Source organism: Mytilus trossulus, chromosome 8 (genome assembly GCF_036588685.1).
Source record: "Mytilus trossulus isolate FHL-02 chromosome 8, PNRI_Mtr1.1.1.hap1, whole genome shotgun sequence".
NCBI classification, from domain to species: domain Eukaryota; kingdom Metazoa; phylum Mollusca; class Bivalvia; order Mytilida; family Mytilidae; genus Mytilus; species Mytilus trossulus.
This window is the reverse complement of record NC_086380.1, coordinates 59,630,710-59,643,994: the sequence shown is the minus strand read 5'-3', so window position 1 is coordinate 59,643,994 and position 13,285 is coordinate 59,630,710. Positions and strand designations below refer to the sequence as shown.

General features: G+C 33.3%; 1 protein-coding gene across 1 annotated transcript in view; it reads right to left on the bottom strand.

Moving 5' to 3' along the window:
- The window catches only part of LOC134727824 (carbonic anhydrase 1-like), a 40,654-nt gene extending 38,575 nt beyond the window's left edge, over positions 1 to 2,079 (bottom strand). Inside the window, exon 1 of the mRNA XM_063592215.1 lies at positions 1,970 to 2,079. Coding sequence (XP_063448285.1) covers positions 1,970 to 2,045 — 76 coding nt within the window. The 5' untranslated portion in view covers positions 2,046 to 2,079. The remainder of the gene's footprint in view (positions 1 to 1,969) is intronic.
- Positions 2,080 to 13,285: the final 11,206 nt, after the last annotated feature.

The following is a 13,285-nucleotide window of genomic DNA, read 5'->3' as shown; positions in this document are numbered from 1 at the left end:
ATAAAAAAATTGTCGTGGCACTGTCGTACAAAATGTCAAAAAATTATTTCGAGTAGTCACATCAGCTATTACATGGTCACGATGGTTTCACGATGACTACTGGACAGAATTTTTTTTGTAATTGTACTGTCGTTGGTTTGTCACAAGTCGGTCGTGCGACAGTCGTAGGCCACTAAGTTGTTTTTGGGGCGATATCTTTTTGCGCCAAAAAGTAACTCATTTGGGCCACAACTTTTAAAATTGCGCCAATACTTCTTTTGCGCCACCTAATTTTCAAAACTATAGGTATCATTTGCGCCAATGAAATAATCCTCTAATTGCGCCAATTTTATCTATTTTTATATACCAACTAAATGATTGACTAGGTACCATCAGCAAAAAATTCCTCTGACATTGTACACAGAAAATAGCCTCGCATCCGAATAAAATTATCCCGCTTTGTGGGTCGTTACACATTACAAAGTCATCATCTTTGTTTGTTACAACACCAATATCATACAATATTCTGAAATTCTGCTTGATTTTATAGGTTAAGCCGGACGCAGTTTTCTTCTCTCTCTATACATAGACTGACGCACATATTTTAAATCTTTCGTTTCTAAATTTTCTCTGAATTTATTATTTTTGAAGGTCGCTCTGAGAACAGATTGGTTGCTTTTCTTATGCTTGCAGATCTCAAAATTTAACGTTCTAATTTCTGGAGACTGATAATGAAATAATTATATTTCTTTTTACAAATGAAAATGTGGTATTGTATACTGCCAAAATTTGCTATGAAATTTTCATAAAGCGAAAATGTATTTTATACTCGTGATAGTTGACTTGTATTTCTATATTATTACATTAGATGTATGTTTCACCGTGCGCATATTTTTAGTATGAAGCGCTCCCGCACTTCATACAAAATGTACTTCGGTCAACGCTTTTACACCCCAATAAATTTACAAAAAGAAGCATTCAATTCTTAATACAACTTTAAGAAAAATTGTTTTATAGTCTCTCAAAACTCTTTATCGAGTGGCTCTTGTTGTTATCTAGTGTTTAAAAAAGCTGTACATTTTATATGTAACAAGTGGTGAGACTTTCATAAAGTATTTGTCTTGTCTTGTCTTGTCTTGATATTGGTAAAACATGTACATGTACAGGTATGATATAGGTAAAAAATATTAACAGGTAAATGTGGCGCAATTTCATTTCATTTATTGGCGCAATTAATACCATCAAAATAAAAGAGAGTGGCGCAATTAATACCTTTTCAAAACCGCAATTGGCGCAAATTGATTCTGCCCGTTTTTGGGCTGTTTTTCAGGTGTTCATGTCATGGTATGCGCCTGCCACTGTCATGCCACTATCGTATGACTGTCTTATTGTGGGGCACTCGCACGTTTGACTCCGGGGACCGGGCTACTAGTATATATAGAAGGCCCGATTTATTGCAAGCGTCTTGCAATTTGCTTTCAATATAGTTTTGTGTCATTATAAGTTTTGTCTAAGTAAACGACGTGTTTCGATTTTAGTTTATATTATAATTGTTCAGCGAATTTAAACCAGGATTCCCCCGAAAAAAAAATGGATGATATTTTACTCTTGTTGGAGTCTGAGAAGGCGCATTTTTAGAAGGGCCTGGTGGAATAGCTATCCTCATTCAACAGCAGACGGTATGTTTTCCAAACATAATTCCCGCTAAATTGTATTCTTCTTAATAAAACGAAAATATGTTGCACGACGATCGTACCACTGTTGTACGACAGACAATCAATGTCGTGCGAGCATCGTATGAAATTTGGTATTCGTGAGACAATCATTCGAGTTTATCGCACGACAGTGACACGATTATGGTAAGACGCTCCCACGACAGACACAAGACAGTGACACGACAAAAAATCGTAGAGCAAAAAAGGTGCATGTCAAATAAAAAATTGAAATTATTCCTTTAAAAAATTATCTGTAGAAATTTTGAATATCTTACCTGCGTCTCCTTTTGCAAGAGAAGAAAAATATAATGCAGATATTACGTTTAAAGCCACAAATTTTATCACCGACATTTTTTTACATCGGCTTGTAAACTACTAACCTTTTCACAGGTTAACTAATGGATATTTATGCATGATTGTATATTTAGACAGAGAACATATATTAATCATGTATTATTATTTCTGACATTTTTTATTGAACATTATTAATCACTTGCACCTACACCTGTGAAATAATTTGTTTCTTTTGTAGACATGCATGTATAGATACATAAGATACTAAGATCAGACAGACATACGATTGTCGGATCCAGGGGGTCCGGGGGTTGGAACCCCCTTTTTGGCCGATCAATTCATTTGAATTGGGATAAAACGTTTGACCCCCTTTTGTCCTTGGTTGGGACCCCCCTTTTTAAAATGGCTAGATCCACCCCTGCAGACAAACAATTATATTCTGTAAAACCACTATATACACATTGTATCAAAGAATGAAATAATAATACATGATAGTTTACAAGATAAAGTGTGCCCATGACAAGTATTTTACAAGATCTTTTGCTATTAATGTAGAAAACAAAGAAGACAAAGACTAACAAGGAGGACCTGTTAGTGAATTTATAACCTAGTATATAGATTTACATCTAATTTTTATTTTATTCAGTATGTGTGTAGTTTGTAATAATTACATTTACCCTGTTACAATAATAATTATCCAAAAACATATTTTCTTTATGTCGTCATTTAGATTGGCTTTATTGTTTCCAAAAAAACTGCTGGACAAAAATCATTGGAAGAATAACTAGATTTGTAACTACTAGCAATAACGGTTGACATCCTTGTCCCACCATTGCCAGGATAAGGGCAATTTTGAATATTCCAATGTCTAAGATCGCATCTACATATGTAAGTTATCATTATGGTAAATTTTGAGAAAATTTGAATCATTTCGATTTTTTTTTTATATTTCCATGGTAACAATGATCAACGACCATTTCATAAATTCCAAAAGCAGTCGCCACATTGACACATCACGCCGTGATATCTATATTCATACAGTTTCATTTATCTATGTGTTATAGTCTTTACTAAAATACAGCTTTAATGTATCTTCCCATAGGATCAATGTTAAACTTCCTCCCTGTTTCCATGACTATGGCGGCCATTTTGGAACTTTTATAGACTGTCTGCACATCTAGGCTTACCAAGTTACATTTTCATACACTTTTAAGTTTCATCTAGGTAGGTCTGTCAATGATAGATTTATAATATTGATTTTTTTACAGGATTTTTTTACAGGATTTTTGTGACAAAAATGTCGGTTATTGATTTTGGGATGTACGGCGGGCGGCCGGGCGTGCGGCAATCAAATTTTGTCTTAACTCATGAACTGTTCAACCAAAGCTTTTAAAATTTTAATATGTTGTTACTGACAACTAAATAAAGGTCAAGATCAATAATGACGACTTTGACTTTTACCGTTCAGGAGTAATGGTTCTTGAAAGATTTAAAAATGGTGTTTCCAGTCGTGTCCGTGCATTTTTTCATGAACCATTGAACCAAAGATTTTATATTGCTATATGTTGTTACTGATGACAAAATAAAGGTCAAGTTCAATAATGACGATTTTGACTTTTACCGTTCAGGAGTTATGGTTCTTGAAAGATCGTAAAATGGCGTTTCTATTCACGTTGTTGCATTTACTCATGAACCATTCAATCTAAGCTTTTCAAATTTTGATATGTTGATACTGATGACAAAATGGAGGTCAAATTTGATATTGACTATTTTCAATTTCACCATTCATCAGTAATGGTTCTTGTGATAGTGCCAGGACACAAATAAATATTAATAAATCCGGTTTGCTGTCGTTGTGACAGCCTCTTTTTTCTGGTATAAATTGCCATCAAAGCGTCAATTTTATTCTTCGAAATTCGAAATCCTTTAAGTATTCAATTTCTTCTTTGGTTACTAGACTTTTAAAATAACTCAATTCGTCTGTCATAGTATCAAACTTAAAATTTTGTTCTTATCCTTTGTGGGATTGACATATTCAATAAGAATTCTAGAAATGGTCATGCAACACTTTCAGAGATATATCGTCGTTGTTATTTTTTTTACAACTATTTACTTGTAGATTACCTGGGATTTTCTACAGAGTAACAGTTTTTGTTTTCTTTTTATTCATTTTTTTTGCTAGACTGCAGAAGCCTTTTTAATGTTTCTTTCTGTTCTTTATTTCTAAGTCATTCTGAGTCTTTTTTTTGGAAAAAGGGGGCGGGGGGTATTTGAGAATTTCTGATATTCCGATATGACCGCCGGGGATAAAAATAAAACGGATTTTCGAAATAAACTAAAGGCTCTAAAGAGCCTTAAAGTTTGTCGCTCACCTTGGTGTATGTAAATTAAACAAAGGAAGCAGACAGTTCATGACAAAATTGTGTTTAGGTGATTGTGATGTGTTTCTACATCTTACTTTACTGAACATTCTTGCTGCTTACAATTATCTCTATCTATAATGAACTTGTCCGTGTAGTTTCAGTGGAAAATGTTAGTAAAAATTTACAAATTTTATGAAAATTGTTAAAAATTGATTATAAAAGACAATAACTTCTTAGGGGGTCAATTGACCATTTTGGTCATTTTGACTTATTTTTTACTCTTAAATTGCTGTACATTATTACTGTTTACAGTTTATCTCTATCTATAATAATATTCAAGATAATAACCCAAAACAGCAAAATTTCCTTAAAATTACCAATTTAGGGGCAGCACCCTAACAACGAGTTGTCCCATTCATCTTAAAATTTCAGGGCAGATAGATCTTGACCAGATAAACAATTTTACCACTTTTTAGATTTGCTCTAAATGCTTTTGTTTTTTAGTAATAACCAAAAACTGCATTTAATCTCCATGTTCTATTTTTAGCCGTGGCCGCCATCTTGGTTAGTTAGTCAGGTAAAAAAACACAATTTTTAAACTAGATACATCAATGATGATTGTGGCCAAGTTTGGATTAATTTGGCCCGGTAGTTTCAGAGGAGAAGATTTTTTGTAAAAGATCATGAATATTTACGAAACATGGTTAAAAAATTGACTATAAAGGGCAATAACTCCTACAGGGGTCAACTGACCATTTTGGTCATGTTGACTTATTTGTAAATCTTACTTTGCTGAACAGTATTGCTACTAACAGTTTATCTCCATCTATAATAATATTCAAGATAATAACCAAAAACAGTAAAATTTCCTTAAAATTACCAATTTAGGGGCAGCAAACCAACAATGGGTTGTCTGATTCATCTGAAAATTTCAGGGCAGATAGATCTAGACCTGATAAACAAATTTACCCCATCTCAAATTTGCTCTAAATGCTTTGGTTTTTGAGTTATAAGCCAAAAACTGCATTTTACCCTTATGTTCTATTGTTAGCCATGGCGGCCATCTTGGATGGTTGACTGGGTAAAAAAACACAAACTCTAAACTAGATACATCAATGATGATTGTGGCCAAGTTTGAATTAATTTGGCCCGGTAGTTTCAGAGGAGAAAATTTTTGTAAAAGATCATGGATATTTACGAAAATGGTTAAAAAATTGACTATAAAGGGCAATCACTCCTAAAGGGGTCAACTGACCCTTTTGGTCATGTTGACTTAATTGTAAATCTTACTTTGCTGAACATTATTGTTACTTACAGTTTATCTCCATCTATAATAATATTCAAGATAATAACCAAAAACAGTAAAATTTCCTTAAAATTACCAATTTAGGGGCAGCAACCCAACCATGGGTTGTCTGATTCATCTGAAAATTTCAGGGCAGATAGATCTTTACCTGATAAACAATTTTTCGCATTGTCAGATTTGCTGTAAATGCTTTGGTTTTTGAGTTATAAGCCAAAAACTGCATTTTACCCCTATGTTCTATTTTTAGCCATGGCGGCCATCTTGGATGGTTGACTGGGTAAAAAAACACAAACTCTAAACTACATACATCAATGATGATTGTGGCCAAGTTTGAATTAATTTGGCCCGGTAGTTTCAGAGGAGAAGATTTTTGTAAAAGATCATGGATATTTACGAAAATGGTTAAAAAATTGACTATAAAGGGCAATCACTTCAAAAGGGGTCAACTGACCCTTTTGGTCATGTTGACTTATTTGTAAATCTTACTTTGCTGAACATTATTGCTGTTTACAGTTTATCTCCATCTATAATAATATTCAAGATAATAACCAAAAACAGTAAAATTTCCTTAAAATTACCAATTTAGGGGCAGCAACCCAACAATGGGTTGTCTGATTCATCTGAAAATTTCAGGGCAGATAAATTTTGACCTGATAAACAATTTTACCACGTGTCAGATTTGCTCTAAATGCTTTGGTTTTTTAGTTATAAGCCAAAAACTGCATTTTACCCCTATGTTCTATTTTTAGCCATGGCGGCCATCTTGAATGGTTGACCGGGTAAAAAAACACAAACTTTAAACTAGATACATCAATGATGATTATGGCCAAGTTTGGTTTAATTTGGCCCTGTAGTTTCAGAGGAGTAGATTTTTGTAAAAGTTAACACCGGACGACGGACGACGACGGACGACGGACGCCAAGTGATAGGAAAAGCTCACTTGGCCCTTCGGGCCCGGTGAGCTAAAAAGGGAAGACTAAAACATTGTCCTGTCCCCAAATACCTATGGTCTTGTCACAATATAACACAATAAAACATTTTCAAAACCTCTTATGTATACCCGAAAGAGCCAAATATAAATCATGTAAATAGAACAAAATTAAATATGGCAAATATTTCTTTAAAGTTGAACTGTAAAGATCAATTGGACCACGAACTATTAATATATAATTTTTTTTGTGATATTCATTTTTCAAGTATGATATCAAAATCAGGCTGTGTATGTTCTGTACCACTTTATAAGATGGAACAATATAAAAAAATAAGACACTTATCCACAAGACCCCAAAATGACACAGACATTAACAGCTATAGGTCACCGTACGGCTTTCAACAATGAGCAAATTCCATACCGCATAGTCAGATATAAAAGGCCCCATATGACAATGTAAAACAATTCAAACGCGAAAACTAACGGCCTTATTTTTAGAATTTTATTTTTTAAAATGTAATTATCGCTCTCAACTATTTGGACTTGATGACATACGAATATCTCAGTTCGTCTTTTACAGTCACCAGTGTATCATATATAGGCCAACATATGAATATAAATATGCAAATAGAACAAACTTAACATTTTTAATGACATAATTAATATTTCAAAATGTATATTTGCAACACATCATAGAAAGATGTTGACATGTGAGGGATAATTTGGCAGCAACTTATAATATGAATTATATTTCGGTTCTTGTCAAATCAGGATTTATTCATTTGCATATGTGTTGATGTATGACTCAGTCCCAGTCGATTATTGATTTTTTGGGGAGGGGGGGGGGGGGGGGGGGGTAGGATCGAGGGTCCTGATCTCGAAATCCCGGATTTAAAAACACGAAACCCATCGGTCCCGAATTTAGATAAACGTCAATCCCGACATCCCGAAATTAAAAAAAATACCCGGAGGGTCAATCCCGAAAGCCCGAGTTTAAAACACCCGATCACGGAGTCCCAATAAAGATCCTATCCCCCCTTGTTGTCTAAGCATCCGAACGTAGTTCATCTAAAACTAATGGTACAAATTGAGACCAATGATAAAACTAAACATCACAATTCAGTCTATTTAAGACCAATGATAAAACTAAACATCACAATCCAGTCTACCTAACACCAATGATATAACTAAACATCAGAATTCAGTCTACCTAAGACCAACGAAAGAACTAAACATCACAATTCAGTCTACCTAAGACCAATGAAAGAACTTAACATCACAATTCAGTCTACCTAAGACCAATGATATAACTAAACATCAGAATTCAGTCTACCTAAGACCAATGATAAAACTAAACATCACAATTCAGTCTACCTAACACCAATGATATAACTAAACATCACAATTCAGTCTACCTAAGACCAATGATATAACTAAACAACACAATTGAGTCTACCTAAGACCAATGATATAACTAAACATCACAATTTAGTCTATCTAAGACCAATGATAGAACTAAACATCACAATTGAGTCTATCAAAGACCAATGATAGAACTAAACATCACAATTCAGTCTACCTAAGACCAATGATATAACTAAACATCACAATTAAGTCTACCTAAGACCAATGATAAAACTAAACATCACAATTCAGTCTATCTAAGACCAATGATATAACTAAACATTAGAATTCAGTCTATCTAAGACCAATGATAGAACTAAACATCACAATTAAGTCTACCTAAGACCAATGATAAAACACAACATCACAATTCAGTCTACCTAAGACCAATGATAGAACGAAACATTAGAATTCAGTCTACCTAAGACCAATGATATAACTAAACATCACAATTCAGTCTACCTAACACCAATGATATAACTAAACACCACATTTCAGTCTGCCTAAGACCAATGATATAACTATACATCACAATTTAGTTTACCTAAGACCAATGATAAAACGAAACATTAGAATTCAGTCTACCTAAGACCAATGATATAACTAAACATCACAATTCAGTCTACCTAACACCAATGATATAACTAAACATCACATTTCAGTCTACCTAAGACCAATGATATAACTATACATCACAATTCAGTCTACCTAAGACCAATGATAGAACGAAACATTAGAATTCAGTCTACCTAAGACCAATGATATAACTAAACATCACAATTCAGTCTACCTAACACCAATGATATAACTAAACACCACATTTCAGTCTGCCTAAGACCAATGATATAACTATACATCACAATTTAGTTTACCTAAGACCAATGATAAAACGAAACATTAGAATTCAGTCTACCTAAGACCAATGATATAACTAAACATCACAATTCAGTCTACCTAACACCAATGATATAACTAAACATCACATTTCAGTCTACCTAACACCAATGATATAACTAAACATCAGAATTCAGTCTACCTAAGACCAACAATAGAACTAAACATCACAATTCAGTCTACCTAAGACCAATGATATAACTAAACATCACAATTTAGTCTATCTAAGACCAATGATATAACTAAACATCACATTTCACTCTACCTAAGACCAATGATAAAACTAAACATCACAATTCAGTCTATCTAAGACCAATGATAAAACTAAACATCACAATTCAGTCTATCTAAGACCAATGATAGAACTAAACATCACAATTGAGTCTACCTAAGACCAACGATAGAACTAAACATCACAATTCAGTCTACCTAAGACCAATGATATAACTAAACATCACAATTTAGTCTATCTAAGACCAATGATATAACTAAACATCACATTTCACTCTACCTAAGACCAATGATAAAACTAAACATCACAATTCAGTCTATTTAAGACCAATGATAAAACTAAACATCACAATCCAGTCTACCTAACACCAATGATATAACTAAACATCAGAATTCAGTCTACCTAAGACCAACGAAAGAACTAAACATCACAATTCAGTCTACCTAAGACCAATGATATAACTAAACATCACAATTTAGTCTATCTAAGACCAATGATATAACTAAACATCACATTTCACTCCACCTAAGACCAATGATAAAACTAAACATCACAATTCAGTCTATCTAAGACCAATGATAAAACTAAACATCACAATTCAGTCTATCTAAGACCAATGATAGAACGAAACATTAGAATTGAGTCTACCTAAGACCAATGATAGAACTTAACATCACAATTCAGTCTATCTAAGACCAATGATAAAACTAAACATCACAATTCAGTCTATCTAAGACCAATGATAGAACTAAACATCACAATTGAGTCTACCTAAGACCAATGATAGAACTAAACATCACAATTCAGTCTACCTAAGACCAATGATAAAACTAAACATCACAATTTAGTCTATCTAAGACCATTGATATAACTAAACATCACAATTCAGTCTATCTAAGACCAATGATAAAACTAAACATCACAATTTAGTCTATCTAAGACCAATGATAGAACGAAACATTAGAATTCAGTCTACCTAAGACCAATGATATAACTAAACATCACAATTCAGTCTATCTAAGACCAATGATAGAACTAAACATCACAATTCAGTCTACCTAACACCAATGATAAAACTAAACATCACAATTCAGTCTATCTAAGACCAATGACAGAATTAAACATCACAATTAAGTCTACCTTAGACCAATGATAGAACTAAACATCACAATTCAGTCTACCTCAGACCAATGCTATAACTAAACATCACAATTGAGTCTACCTAAGACCAATGACAAAACTACACATCACACTTTAGTCTATCTAAGACCAATGATAGAACGAAACGTTAGAATTCAGTCTACCTAAGACCAATGATATAACTTAACATCACAATTCAGTCTACCTCAGACCAATGCTATAACTAAACATCACAATTAAGTCTACCTAAGACCAATGATATAACTAAACATCAGAATTCAGTCTATCTGAGACCAATGATAGAACTAAACATCACAATTCAGTCTACCTAACACCAATGACAAAACTAAACATCACAATTGAGTCTACCTAAGACCAATGATAGAACTAAACATCACAATTCAGTCTATCTAAGACCAATGATAGAACGAAACATTAGAATTCAGTCTACCTAAGACCAATGATAAAACTAAACATCACAATTGAGTCTACATAAGACCAATGATAGAACTAAACATCACAATTGAGTCTATCTAAGACCAATGATAAGACTATACATCACAATTGAGTCTACCTAAGACCAATGATATAACTAAACATCACAATTGAGTCTATCTAAGACCAATGATAGAACTAAACATCACATTTCACTCTACCTAACACCAATGACAAAACTAAACATCACAATTCAGTCTACCTAAGACCAATGACAAAACTAAACATCACAATTCAGTCTATCTAAGACCAATGACAAAACTAAACATCACAATTGAGTCTACCTAAGACAAATGATAGAACTAAACATCACAATTTAGTCTACCTAAGACCAATGCTAGAACTAAACATCACAATTGAGTCTACCTAAGACCAATGATAGAACTAAACATCACAATTTAGTCTACCTAAGACCAATGCTAGAACTAAACATCACAATTGAGTCTACCTAAGACCAATGATATAACTTAACATCACAATTTAGTCTACCTAAGACCAATGCTAGAACTAAACATCACAATTGAGTCTATCTAAGACCAATGATAGAACTAAACATCACACTTCACTCTACCTAAGACCAATGATAGAACGAAACATTAGAATTCAGTCTACCTAAGACCAATGATAAAACTAAACATCACAATTTAGTCTATCTAAGACCAATGATATAACTTAACATCACAATTTAGTCTACCTAACACCATAGATAGAACTAAATATCACAATTCACTCTACCTAAGACCAATGATAAAACACAACATCACAATTTAATTCTACCTAAGACCAATGATAGAACTAAACATCACAATTCAGTCTACCTAAGACCAATGATAGAACGAAACATTAGAATTCAGTCTACCTAAGACCAATGATAAAACACAACATCACAATTTAGTCTATCTAAGACCAATGATAGAACTTAACATCACAATTCAGTCTATCTAAGACCAATGATAGAACTAAACATCACAATTCAGTCTACCTATGAACCAATGACAAAACTAAACATCACAATTCAGTCTACCTAAGACCAATGATAGAACTAAACATCACAATTCAGTCTACCTAAGACCAATGATAGAACTAAACATCACAATTCAGTCTACCTAAGACCAATGATAGAACGAAACATTAGAATTCAGTCTACCTAAGACCAATGATAAAACACAACATCACAATTTAGTCTATCTAAGACCAATGATAGAACTTAACATCACAATTCAGTCTATCTAAGACCAATGATAGAACTAAACATCACAATTCAGTCTACCTATGAACCAATGACAAAACTAAACATCACAATTCAGTCTACCTAAGACCAATGATAGAACTAAACATCACAATTCAGTCTACCTAAGACCAATGATAGAACTAAACATCACAATTCAGTCTACCTAAGACCAATGATAGAACGAAACATTAGAATTCAGTCTACCTAAGACCAATGATAAAACACAACATCACAATTTAGTCTATCTAAGACCAATGATAGAACTTAACATCACAATTCAGTCTATCTAAGACCAATGATAGAACTAAACATCACAATTCAGTCTACCTATGAACCAATGACAAAACTAAACATCACAATTCAGTCTACCTAAGACCAATGATAGAACTAAACATCACAATTCAGTCTACCTAAGACCAATGATAGAACGAAACATTAGAATTCAGTCTACCTAAGACCAATGATAAAACACAACATCACAATTCAGTCTACCTAAGACCAATGATAAAACACAACATCACAATTCAGTCTACCTAAGACCAATGATAAAACTAAACATCACAATTGTGTTCACCTAGACCTATCACGGTAAAACTAACCATCCAATTACAGGCTTGCTAAGACAAATGATAAAACTGAAAACCCACAAATATTGTTACACCACTGTACCGGGTTGAAAAAAGGGGGAATATGGGGTGCCATCTCATAGATATTCAAACTTTGTGCACCAAGTCATATTTAACAACACTTTATCTTGGCACGCTACATGTGCCAAATTTTTAGCGTATGGCAATTGGTTTTCACTTCTTTGTTGTTTAAGCATTTGGTTTTATCAGTTTTTTTTACTTTCATAGTTTGAACTATAGTAGTCAATTACATATTGCTCCAATAGAAAACCGTACGAAAGATGTTTAACTGCTATTTTTACATCACGATCAGTGGTTGTCGTTTTCTGGTGAAGTTCATAGGCGTTTCACGGTCTCGTTTTCTATTGTTAACTTGTGTAATATTTATACGAAAATATTATGCACTCGAACAGATCTTTCGATGTTTTCAGTATCCTTGTCTATTTCACGCTGGCTTAGCAGAATTTGTAGTCACCTTGCCTGTGACATTCATATCAGCCGAGAAAAACGTTTTTTTTTCTTTTTTTCATTTGAGAAGGCTTTGTACGAGTTATTCTTCACATTAGTACAAATGCACAGCTAGTACATACTAAGAAAACTGTTATTAATAAATTTAACAGACAAACCTGGCTGTTAATTTCTTTGTCATTTGGAGAATTGTTTCATTGGCAATTC